Source organism: Sinocyclocheilus grahami, unplaced genomic scaffold, assembly GCF_001515645.1.
Source record: "Sinocyclocheilus grahami isolate Dianchi unplaced genomic scaffold, SAMN03320097.WGS_v1.1 scaffold476.1, whole genome shotgun sequence".
In the NCBI taxonomy this organism is placed as follows: Eukaryota; Metazoa; Chordata; class Actinopteri; order Cypriniformes; family Cyprinidae; genus Sinocyclocheilus; species Sinocyclocheilus grahami.
The window spans coordinates 563862-577474 of NW_015505655.1; the positions used below are offsets into that span (position 1 = coordinate 563862).

The 13613-nt window shown below is 29.6% G+C and overlaps 1 protein-coding gene across 1 annotated transcript in view; it reads left to right on the forward strand.

Moving 5' to 3' along the window:
* LOC107553663 (coronin-7-like) overlaps positions 1 to 13613 on the forward strand; it is a 164739-nt gene that overhangs the window by 16365 nt on the left and 134761 nt on the right. Inside the window, exons 5-6 of the mRNA XM_016235949.1 lie at positions 3755 to 3938; positions 7893 to 7969. Coding sequence (XP_016091435.1) covers positions 3755 to 3938; positions 7893 to 7969 — 261 coding nt within the window. The remainder of the gene's footprint in view (positions 1 to 3754; positions 3939 to 7892; positions 7970 to 13613) is intronic.

Here is a 13613-nt window from a genome sequence, read left to right on the forward strand (position 1 = left end):
GCACATGTTGTTTGAAAGACTATTTACTTATTATTATTTTCCCATTTAATTCTAGCACATTAAGTGGCTGTGTCCAGTATGATTGAAATGTAAAGTGTGTATCATCCTAATTAAAGAGATAGTTTACCCAAAAATGAAAATCATTTACTTCCTTTATGTCGTCTACATGTGACAAACCTGTTGGTTTTGATTACCAGAATTCTTCAAAGTATCTTCTTTTGAGTTCTGCAGAAAAACAAAAGTCAGGGGTTTGAAAAAAAAAAAATGAGGGGGAATTGATGTAATAATGTAAATGATGACAGAATTCTGGGTTAACTATACTTTTAAGTAAATTAGTAGAAACACTTTTCGCTAGTTATCACTGTGCAGAAAAATAACAGTGAATGCAACAATAAAATGCTTGAAAAATACACATGCAATAGATCCATAGCTTCCTGTTGGTCAGTTTGTCTCCTCAGTTAAGATTCCCCCAATTATTGCAGAAAACATGATATTACATAGTATAATCATGGCCAGTGCAGACATGTACTTGAACTTACTTTCTCATTAAACAACTAAAAATAAATTTAGACAGCCTTTGCACACAGGCTTATGTGGAAAACAACAAAATTGAACCTCAAGGTTGATCTAGGAAAATGTGTGCAAATGTATAGGGCCCCATTCCTATATTTGGCCCCCAATTCACTTAATCCGCCCCTGTGTGTATGTATAGTCCAGTATTGAACTGTTGGAGTTAAAGTGCAGTGTGTGGCATACCGTATTGTGGGAGTATGCTGTAGGGTGTATTAGTTCTGACTGCTCATTAGTCTGATAGCCTGAGGGGAAAAGCTATCCCTCAGTCGGCTAGTGCGCGATCGGATGCTGCGGAGACGTCCTCCTGAGGGCAGCAGAGAGAGCAGTCTGTGGGATGGGTGGCTGGAGTCACTGATGATTCTCCGGGCTTTCCTTATACACCGCCTGGTGTAGATGTCCTGGAGGGAGGGAAGCTCACCTCCAACAATGTGGCGGGCAGTTCGCACGACCCTTTGTAGAGCTTTGCGGTTGCCAGCAGTGCTGTTTCCAAACCAGGCAGTGATGCAGCCAGTCAGGATGCTCTCCACAGTGCAGGTGTAGAATGTTCTGAGGATGCTGGGGCTCATGCCAAACTTCCTCAGCTGTCTCAGGAAGAAGAGGCGTTGATGTGCCTTCTTCAGCACTGCATCAGTGTGTGTAGACCATGTGAGATCCTCACTAATGTGACCGCCGAGGAACTTAAAGCTGTTTACCCGCTCCACAGGTGTCTTGTCGATGGTGATGGGTGTGTGTTCTCTGCTCTGTCTCCTGAAATCCACCACCAGCTCCTTGGTCTTATCGATGTTGAGAGAGAGAGATGATTCTCCTGACACCATTTAGTCAGGGTGCTCACCTCTTCTCTGTAGGCCTTCTCATCGTTGTCGGTGATCAGGCCTATCACCGTTGTGTCGTCAGCGAATTTGATGATGACGTTGGAGCTGTGTGTGGCTGCACAGTCATGTGTGTACAGGGAATACAGGAGTGGGCTGAGGACGCAGCCCTGAGGAACACCAGTGTTGAGGGTCAGCGGGGATGAAGTATTGTTGCCCATTCTGACCACCTGACTTCTGCCTGTCAGGAAGTCCAGGATCAAGCTGCACAGAGATCTGTTTAGTCCCAGAGTCTGGAGCTTCGCAACAAGTGTGGCAAGCACTATGGTGTTAAATGCTGAGCTGTAGTCCACAAACAGCATTCTCACATAGGTGTTCTTATTTTCCAGGTGGGAGAGAGGAGTGTGTAGGGTGAAAGCAATAGCATCGTCTGTAGAACGGTTGCTACGATATGCAAATTGTAGCGGATCCAGTGAGGCAGGCAGCACAGAGCAGATGTAGTCTCTGACTTAGTCTCACTGGCTGAAGATGGGTGTAAGAGCAACGGGCCTCTAGTCATTCAAGCGTGTGATTTTATTTTTCTTTGGTATGGGCACAATGGTGGATTAGCCACTTCTGACATCAAAAAATACTTTAAAATGACTTGGAAAAATTAAAGCTTCTTATACTGCTTAAAGATCCCATGCTTTCTTTCTTAAATAAAAGTAAAATAAATAAAATCATTTTGTTTGTGTATTTATTAGTGCTGTCAATCGATACATTTTTTAAAAACTAATTAATCGCACATTTTTCTAAAATTAATCGCGATTAATCCCACCTAACATTAAAGTTTTTAAATATACTTTTATATTGCAATAATTTCACATTCAATCTTCAAATTAATGTACAAACAACATAAAGACAGTATATATATATTTTTTTATATTTGTTTAATGGCATCTTTTTTTATGACTGAAGGCCAGTATCAATGAGACCAATACTGATTTCTCTATAAAATTGCACCCCCCCCAATATTTAACCATTGACTATAGCCATTCAACATTACAGTATAATTGAGAGCTATCAATTTTAACATTTATTAGACTTTAAAAAATAACTTCTAATTGCTAATTGATAGTCGTGGCCTAATGGTTAGAGAGTCGGACTCATAACCCAAAGGTTGCTATTGCTGCACATGTCACGTCACACTTTTTTTTTTTTAATTTAAGTGAACTTAAAACAATCTTCACATAAACCCATTATAATAAATGTCATATTTACCCGTGCCCTTCAGCAGAAATATACAGAAATTGAAACTAAAGTTATCAAACACTAAATTAAATATAGATGAATCCTTAAAGCTATAAAAGTGATTTTTTTCCTCTTTTTTTCTTTGTCCTTTGATTAATAGACATCACAGCAGCTGGTTATTAGGTTGTTTTGGCTGTTATTTCTTTAAGAGTTTCTTCTGCTGAACGTGAATCATTCATTCATTCATTCAAACATTAGTTTTTATAATGTGATGTATTTCTGAATTAAACAATTATAAGAAAAATCATTAATTAATTCATTCATTCAAACATTAGTTTTTATAATGTGATGTATTTCTGAGTTAAACAATTATAAGAAAAATCATTAATTAATTCATTCATTCAAACATTAGTTTTTATAATGTGATGTATTTCTGAATTAAACAATTATAAGAAAAATCATTAATTAATTCATTCATTCAAACATTAGTTTTTATAATGTGATGTATTTCTGAATTAAACAATTATAAGTAAAATCATTCATTCATTCATTCATTCAAACATTAGTTTTTATAATGTGATGTATTTCTGAATTAAACAATTATAAGTAAAATCATTCATTCATTCATTCATTCAAACATTAGTTTTTATAATGTGATGTATTTCTGAGTTAAACAATTATAAGAAAAATATTTTTATGTATGTATGTATTTATTTATTTATTTATTAAAACTTCAATTTTTGTATTGTGATGTATTTCTGAATTAAGCAATAATGATTAAGTGAAATCATGGAGATGGGACTTGATTTTATTTATTTTAATTGGATCTTTAAAAGTGGGCTGTAATATTATTGGTTTATACATATACAAATATTTTAGCATGGCTTTGAATACATCAGCAGAAGGAAAATTTATTTCAGAGAGTAAAAAAATGTGCTGTATTTTTTTAAATCATGAAAACAAACCACTTTACTATTTTTTTTAAATTAGTACACACTGATGAATTGCACACCATTTGACCAGAGACATTTTTTTTGTTTTTTTTTAAACCGGTGCATAGAAATGATTTTACTGATTAAAAGATTGAATACGTGTATCCAGGAATCAGCACAATCTAATGCATGGTATCTGTGTTGATTCAGGTGAAGCTGTGGCGCGTGTGTGATCCGGATCAGGATCAGTGCAGTAATGCTGAGGTGACTCTGAGCCCCGCTGATGGGCGTCTGGAGGTCGTCCTCTTCCACCCCGCGGCCTCAGGGCTGCTCGCCGTGGCGTCTGTGAGGGGCCTTCAAGTGTGGGACGTCACACGAGACGCCGCACTCACAGGTAAACACACACCAGTGCATTCAGACCGGCAACCATCACTGCCAGATTTAGTCTCGTCTTCAATTACCTTACTTTAAGTGTACACTTAAGCCCTATTCAGACGCTAATTGTTTTTCATGAGTTTGATGCATTTCTAGTTTTATTTATTTATTTGTTTAAAATCCATTTTTTATTTTTATTTATTCTTATCAATTTATTTTTTATTAATTTATGTATTTTTATTTGTTTTAATGTAGTTTTTAAAATGTACTTTAAATTATTTTTTATAACTAATGTTATAATGTATTTTTAACTAACTAAATATATTTTTAGCTATTTTTAACTAACTGTTTTGTTTTTTGTTTTATTTATTTTAATGTATTTTTAAAATGTACTTATTTTTATTTACTTTTCATTTATTTTTATGTACATTTTAATTTACATTTTTATTTACTTTAAATATATTTTAAATATTTTCGTTAATTTTCTTTATTATAATTTTTTTATTTAATTTAATTTTAAATTCCAAATTTATTTCTATTTATTTCATTTATTATTATTATTATTATTTAGCTGAATTGAAAATGTTTTTTTCCCCTCACAAATATGAGCCAAATGACTTGCTGTTTTTTTAACAGGCAACAAGATTGTGCTGTAAGTTAATTCACATTGTAGGTGCAAAAATCAATTTCAATATTACAATATACAATTTTTACAAAATGTTCAAATGGTGTCGTCCAATGACAGATCATCGTCTGAAGTATTGCGTTGTAATCGGTGTCTGAATAAGGCAGTTCATGAGGGTTTTGTCTGCGGCTTCTGTGTCTCCTCGATGAGTTTTTTGTTTGTTTTGTCTCTGTGTGTTTGGTTTGATCTGCGAGCCTCTGGTGGTTTCCAGGGCTGTGTTTGTTACGGTCCTCTGGGGTCCAGCGTGGAGCGGCTGAGGTAAATGTTTGAGCTCAGGAGCCCCTCAGAGCTTCGGGCCGCGTGGCCCCGGAGCCCCATGATGGCTGCTGGTGCTGCTCAACCTCACATCTCTCTTCACTGTCTGCCTTCATCTGCTGTCATGCGCTTGAGTCCCTGTTAGCCGAGGCTCATTCACTCTGTCACTCCAAACAAAACCAATCCAGCACCGCATAACTGGATCTCTGGCAACATGGGAAATGTTACATTGGCAAATAACTGAAATAAATATTTTATCTTATTTTATTCTATTAATTATTTTAATTTTAGTTAACTATGATAACTATAGAATTTATTTATCTATTTTTCCTCAATAGTTTTGACAAAACAGACATATCAAATAGAATTGAATAGAATAAATAAAACTAATAAACTATCAGGGTTATATTAGTATTATTTGCATACTATAGTATTGTATACTATTTATTATTAAAATAAATGTTTAAAAACAAATTATTTTTTTATTTTATTTTATTTTTTGATTTATTTATTATTTTATAATATATATATATATAAATAGTTTTTTATTGTTATTCATTCATTCATTCATTCATTTTTTTATATTTATGATTTATTCGTTTTATTTTTATGTATTTTTTATTCATATTATTTTTTTTATTAATTTATATATTATTTAAACATTACATAACTGGACTTCTGAGAAACTGAGAAATTGCATTGGCAAATAGCTGAAATAAAATAAAATACTTAAGCTTAAATACTTAAATATGTAAGTTAACATTTATTGTATTATTTGTATGCGGTTATATTAGTATTTTGACTAGGGCTGCGCGATTGACAAAAATCATAATTGTCGATTATTCCTTTGAAATTGTAATGTGATTATTAATTTATGATTAAATGATTGATGTTTACACCTTTGTTTGAAGCAACTGCATGCCGTATTTTTATATGAAAATAAACAAGTTAAAAACACTAACTGAAAAACCTTTAGTGCTTTTCTATAGTATTAAGCTTCAAATGTCAAATATACATCGGATTGGTTTCTTCTTTAAATTACAAAAAAGTAAAAATATGAATTGTATTGTAATGTTATAGTAAAACTAAAATTAAAACAATGGAAAAACCCTTAAGATAACATGTAGAAAGAAAAAACACATCTTAAGCACGCAGAATAACATAAGTGGACTTTGAACGATTAATTGCCGCTTTGAACGATTACATAATTGTAGCATCCATAATTGTAATCGCGATTAGAAATTTGATGAATTGTGCAGCCCTAGTAGACAGTCATTCAGTTTTGCAATGCCTTGAGAGTGAGTTAAGGATGTTTGTATTTACTTAAGCTTAAATACTTAAATATGTAAGTTAACATTTATTGTATTATTTGTATGCGGTTATATTAGTATTTTGACTAGGGCTGCGCGATTGACAAAAATCATAATTGTCGATTATTCCTTTGAAATTGTAATGTGATTATTAATTTATGATTAAATGATTGATGTTTACACCTTTGTTTGAAGCAACTGCATGCCGTATTTTTATATGAAAATAAACAAGTTAAAAACACTAACTGAAAAACCTTTAGTGCTTTTCTATAGTATTAAGCTTCAAATGTCAAATATACATCGGATTGGTTTCTTCTTTAAATTACAAAAAAGTAAAAATATGAATTGTATTGTAATGTTATAGTAAAACTAAAATTAAAACAATGGAAAAACCCTTAAGATAACATGTAGAAAGAAAAAACACATCTTAAGCACGCAGAATAACATAAGTGGACTTTGAACGATTAATTGCCGCTTTGAACGATTACATAATTGTAGCATCCATAATTGTAATCGCGATTAGAAATTTGATGAATTGTGCAGCCCTAGTTTTGACTAAGCTCTTAATTTTCTTTTTAATAATTGTTTTTTTTATGTTTGTATTTTTTACAAATTTTTTCAGTTCTGCAGAAATTTTTTTTAAATTCTCTTCAGTTTTTACTTTTATTTCAGTTTTAATTTGAGTCGTTTTAGTACAAATCCGATTCCAAAAAAGTTGGGACACTGTACAAATTGTGAATAAAAACAGAATGCAATGATGTGGAAGTTTCAAATTTCAATATTTTATTCAGAATACAACATGGATGACATATCAAATGTTTAAACTGAGAAAATGTATCATTTTAAGGGTAAAATAAGTTGATTTTAAAATTTCATGGCATCAACACATCTCAAAAAAGTTGGGACAAGGCCATGTTTACCACTGTGTGGCATCCCCTCTTCTTTTTATAACAGTCTGCAAACGTCTGGGGACTGAGGAGACAAGTAACTCCTTTCTGATATTGCTCCACTATTTTTCGCCGCAGCATTGGGGGAATTGGTGATCCTCTGCCCATCTTGACTTCTGAGAGACACTGCCACTCTGAGAGGCTCTTTTTATACCCAATCATGTTGCCAATTGACCTAATAAGTTGCAAATTGGTCCTCCAGCTGTTCCTTATATGTGCATTTAACTTTTCCGGCCTCTTATTGCTACCTGTCCCAACTTTTTTGGAATGTGTAGCTCTCATGAAATCCAAAATGAGCCAATATTTGGCATGACATTTCAAAATGTCTCACTTTCAACATTTGATATGTTATCTAAATTCTATTGTGAATAAAATATAAGTTTGTAAATTATTCCATTCCTTTTTTACTCACAATTTGTACAGTGTCCCAACTTTTTTGGAATTGGGTTTGTACTTGAACTTATATAGTTTCAGTTAGTTGCCAAGGCAAGATTTCTAAACACAATTTGCTAATTAGTTTGGTCTATAATTAGCTGATTGTTTGGTCTGAATGTCTAGTTTCACCTCGGCGGGTCTCTGAGATGTGTTTGGCGAGTCACATCAGCTTTTCTCCGCACACTGGTTTGCATCGGCAGACTCTCCTAACACACACACGAGATTCCCAGCACTGTCACGCTTCTCTGTGTGTCCTCATTGATATCATCGCATGTGTTTGCTGTCTGAGGGCTTGTAAACTTGTTCATCACATGGATGTGTGTGTGTGTGTGTGTGTGCAGTACTGGAGCAGCATGAGGATCAGCTGCAGGGTTTGGCCTGGAAGGAAGACGGATCCCTGCTGGCTTCATCCTGCAAGGTAAGTGCTCTCCACAGCAACATTTTACCAGCGTGAAAAAAGTGATGGTTTGTAGACAGCAGGAGAAATCAGTGCTAAATGCAAATAATAAAATGCAGCTGTAATTGTGAGTAGTTAGCATAGCTGTAAGCAGCAGAGAAACTCCCCGCTTCTTCTGTTGTTGACCTTCTGTCAGAAGTGACCTGTTTTACCATGTTGTGAATATTTAGCATTGAAAGAATTGTTCAGTGTTATTAAGTATCATCCAGATACAATTATAGTTGTTATGAATATTTTTAATTACTTTTGATTTTTTTTTCCTTTTTTTTAAAATCATTTCTATTTTCATGTTAATTTTAGTTAAAGTAATAGTAGTTTTTTTTTCTTTTTACAAAATATTTCATAATTTCATAGTTTTTTTTTAATGCATCAAGTTCAACTAAATGAAAATGGGTAATGTGGCTTTGGCAAATAAATTATAAATGAAATGTTTATTTCATTTCGAGTAACACATTTATTTATTTTTTTTTAAATGTTTTTTGTTTAGTTTTATTGTTTGAATTTTTATCTTTAACTGTAATAATTCTGCAATTTATGTCTTTTAGTTTTGGTCAAAACGGATGAATTGAGTAGAATAAATAAAGATAATAAACTATGGTTAAAATCAGTGTTATTTTAGTATTATTTGTCTAGTATCATAGTGTTTATCAATATTTTGAATTAACTTTTATTTTATTCTATTTAATTCTATTAATTATTTTAATTTGAGTTAACTATAATAACTAGAATTTATTTATCTATTTTTCCTCATAGTTTTGACAAAACAGACATCAAATAAAATTGAGTAGAATAAATAAAACTAATAAACTATCAGTGTTAGTATTATTTGCATACTATAATATTGTATACTATTTATTATTTATTAAAATAAATGTTTTTTAAAATAAAACATTTTTTATTTGAGACAAATGTATTTATTATTTTATAATATATATATATATATATATATATTTTATTCATTCATTCATTCATTTTTTAAATATGTATGATTTATTCGTTTTATTTTTATATATTTTTTATTCATATTATTTTCATTAATTTATATATTATTATAATTTTTATATAATTTTGGTATTTCAACTTTTTTTCAGTTAGTCGTCAGGGCTACACTTTTGTTTTTCATTTAATATTTATTTTTTTAAATTTTATTTCAGCTGTTTTTGCAAAACAAAAACATGTTTAATAGTTTTAGTTTAGTTGGCAGTAACAACACTGGTTAAAATATGGTTTTATCAGTGCATTTTCATACACGACAATATATTTGAACTGATTTAATGCCAGTGAACATCAGTTCTCATTACAGCTGTTGTTTTCACCTTGTGTTCATAATGTTAAGATGTGATGGGAAATATTCAAAGTAACTGTAGGAGGCACACTTTTAGGAGTTTTCTGAGAAGCGTTTGCCTCCACAGACAGCAGTAGATGTCTCCAGAGCGTGTGTTGTCCCATCATGCTCAGTCCTGACTGCGGATCGTCACACTGATTGGCTTTATTAGTGTAACACACATAAAGCTGCCGCTGTCACTGAGCTCTGCATCAGGATTAATGTCAGTGCATCTGATTTGAGGAAGTTTATTGCATCTGGCCCCTGAAAATCTGCCTTCAGTCATTTGCTTAAAGTTAATTACACATCAGTCTTATCTCATTACGGAGGACAAACAGCGTGTCAGACTGATCAGCGTCTGTGACTCGTCTTTTCTTCACGGCAGATGAGTTTCTGTTTTTGCACACAATGGTTTGTGTTTGGCAGGAGCAGTGTTGTTTAGGAGGGAGTCGTTCTGGAATTTAGTGTGTTACTGTTTGAAATGCAAATTTGCTGGTGTTATTTTCCTACCGCAATCTTATAAAAAGTATAATGCATAAATATAAATATTGTGATATTTATAATATTAATAAAAAAAATTAAGAATGAATTAAATTTATATTTTTATATTAATGTATTAAATTATTTTATTAACTTATATTTTAAAAGTTAAAAATAATTGAATAAATTATATAAAATATTTAAAAATATAAATATTATAAATATATGTAATATAAATAATTGAATATATTTTTAATAAATCTTTGTAGAAATGTATACAATTATTTAAACTTATATTTATGTATTTAAACGTGTATATGTGTATATATATTTGTGTGTGTGTGTGTATATACAGTGGGGCAAAAAAGTATTTAGTCAGCCACCAATTGTGCAAGTTCTCCCAAGGTGGCTGACTAAATACTTTTTTCCCCCACTGTATATATAATTTGTCAAATTGTTCCAGAATATCTTTTAAAAAGATCAGTTGATTGACGGATATTTAGATAAATTAAGACTGCCAAAGTTAACGAATAAACATTTGAGAATAATAATAATAACATTATTGGTTTAAAGTAAAAATGTTAATTTTCAGTTTAGAGGATTTCTGTTGATAATAATAATAATAGAATTATAATGAATTATTATTATCATTTTGTCTTTTTATTATTTGGTTCAAAATAAAACTGTTAATTTTCAGCTTAGATATTTTTTTTGTTGTTGTTGATGTTGATGATGATAATTGCTTATTATTGGTTTAAAGTAAAAATGTAAATTTTTAGTTTAGATAATTTCTATTGATAATAATAATAGAATTATAATGAATTGTTATTATTGTTATTATATTGTCTTTTTATTATTTGGTTCAAAGTCAAAATATTTTGAGTTTAGGTAATTTGCCAATAATAATAATTAATATAATAATAATAATTTACAATAAACTATTTGTAGCAGTAAAGTAAAGTGTAATTACTGTTTGTTTGTTTGTTTGTTTACAATAATATTTTTTTCTATTTGTTCTATTTATTTGTTATTTATTGAATTGAATTTATTTACGATACTGTTGTTTGTTTGATTGTTCATTTATAATTGTTTGTGTATTTGTTTGGTTATTAGTTTATACTTATTTATGTTTATTTGTTTAATTATTTATTTTTAACTTTATAATATCTGATCATGTCTGAGAGCATATTCACAGTTTGAAAGCTCAACATAACCCAAGTTGTAGTATTTTGAAAAGCGAATGTCAGAGTGTCTCGTGTGAAAGATGCTGAAAGCTGAAAGCACACCTGATTTTGGCGGCATCTACAGCTAGACTTCGTTGCATTTGAAGTATTGTGGAGAGAGGAGAGATTGACGGCTGATTTGGCGTCCTAAAACACAGAGTCTGACCCGGGACAGAGTTACGCTCACCCTCCCCGCAGGAGGAAATGGGGAGCAATCCATAAAGAAATAATAACAGAGCTGCAGAGCGTTTCCATCAGCCTGTTTAATGCTCTCAGAGGTGCACAGACGGATCTTGACGTTTGAGTTTGCACTGAAAGCTTTGTGGTCCCCCCTCCTCCGCTTCTAGACGCTAGTCATTCCTGTATTAACACTTATCTTTTATATTTTACAAAATAATGGACATATATATATATATATATACTTAGATGATTTAAAAGTTTTTATATAATTTTAAATTTAAATGTATATATTTGTAAACAATTTTATATTAAATGTATATATTTTAAAATGTATTCATTTTGTTAAATTACTTTTTAGTCTTTTTACACTTTTTACATATTTTTACATTATTATATTTTAATTTGTGTTTATGTATTTTAAAATATTTTTATATTAAATTATTTTTTATTTTTTATTTATCTTTTATTATTTTAAAAATATTTTAATATAAATGTATGCATTTTAAAATATTTATATTTAATTTAATTCATATGTATATTTTATATTAATTTATTACTGTATTTTAAACTTATATTTGTTTTAAAATATTGTTTTTGTGTTTGTATTTTATTTTTTTATGATAATTGAATTTATATTTATTTTAATATTTATTAAATTATTTTATATTTATATATTTTATTATTTTAAAAATATTTTAATATAAATTTATGCATTTTAAAATAATTATATTTAATTTAATTCATATGTATATTTTATATTAATTTATTACAGTATTTTAAACATTTGTTTTAAAATATTTTTTTGTGTTTGTATTTTATTTTTTATGATAATTTAATTTATATTTATTTTAATATTTATTAAATTATTTGTTATTTTATATTTATCTTTTATTTAAAAATATTTTAATATGAATGCATGCATTTTAAAATATTTATATTTAATTTAATTCATATGTATATTTTATATTAATTTATTACAGTATTTTAAACTTATATTTGTTTTAAAATATTGTTTTTGTTTATTTTATTTTTTATGATAATTAAATTTATATTTATTTTAATATTTATTAAATTATTTTATATTTATATATTTTATTATTTTAAAAATATTTTAATATAAATGTATGCATTTAAAAATATTTATATTTAATTTAATTCATATGTATATTTTATATTAATTTATTACAGTATTTTAAACTTATATTTGTTTTAAAATATTGTTTTTGTTTATTTTATTTTTTATGATAATTAAATTTATATTTATTTTAATATTTATTAAATTATTTTATATTTATATATTTTATTATTTTAAAAATATTTTAATATAAATGTATGCATTTTAAAATATTTATTTAATTTAATTCATATGTATATTTTATATTAATTTATTACAATATTTTAAACTTATATTTATTTGTAAAACATTTATATTAATTTAATTAATATTTTTATATTTCATATTAAACTGTTAAGAATAATGCCTAATCATGACAACATAATAGTGGACCAGAATTAACTCTAAAATATCAAGAGAGAAAAATAAAAACAGGGCAAAGCAGGAAATGTGACACCAGATCACAGACTGAGCTCAGAGGTTGTGCCCTCAGTCGAGTCGAGCTATAATTTAAGCGAATAGGCCCTTCAATCTCCCCAGATCCACCTTATTAAAGCAAATAAGCACCGCCAACATGTGCATTCAATTGCTGCCATTTTCCCCCATTAGATGAACAGGAGGAGAGGCTCGTGACAGGCCTCGTTTGGAGGCGTGGACTTGCATATTTTACAACACCAAACACTGGCCACGACAGCGCAGACGCTTTCATCCACAGCGACTCAGTAGACGTTTATGATTAAAAGCATTAGTGCAGGTGTTGATTTATGGGCTTGTGACTGCGTGTATGTGGCTGCTTTCGTGAGCAAGGCTATTTGTAGTTTTGAATGTATTTACTATAGCATCAAATATTCAGTTTAATGCTGTTTTGCTCATTTCTCTCTTTTTATTTTCTTTGCAGCTAGTAAACACTTTCCCTAGATCCCCACAGTTAAAACAGTTCATTAGTGGAGTTCGCTAAGTTAAGAAGTAATGATCATTATTACTATTGCTAATATTTAAGGGTAATTTTGGAACAAGCTTCTAAGTATTAAACTTATAAGATAAAATAAAATACAAGTAAATAAACGTTAACTGAAATAAAATAAAATATAAAAAAACTTAAACTTTTTTCAAGCTGTTGCAGATGTAACATTGATTACTAATTTTAGGATTCATTTATGAGTTCACACTGAATGCTTTGTCATTTTTGTATTAACAAATCTAATCTTTTATATTGTGCAAAACAGTGGTTAACATGTATATTTATATTTAGATATTTAACAAAATTATATATATATATATATA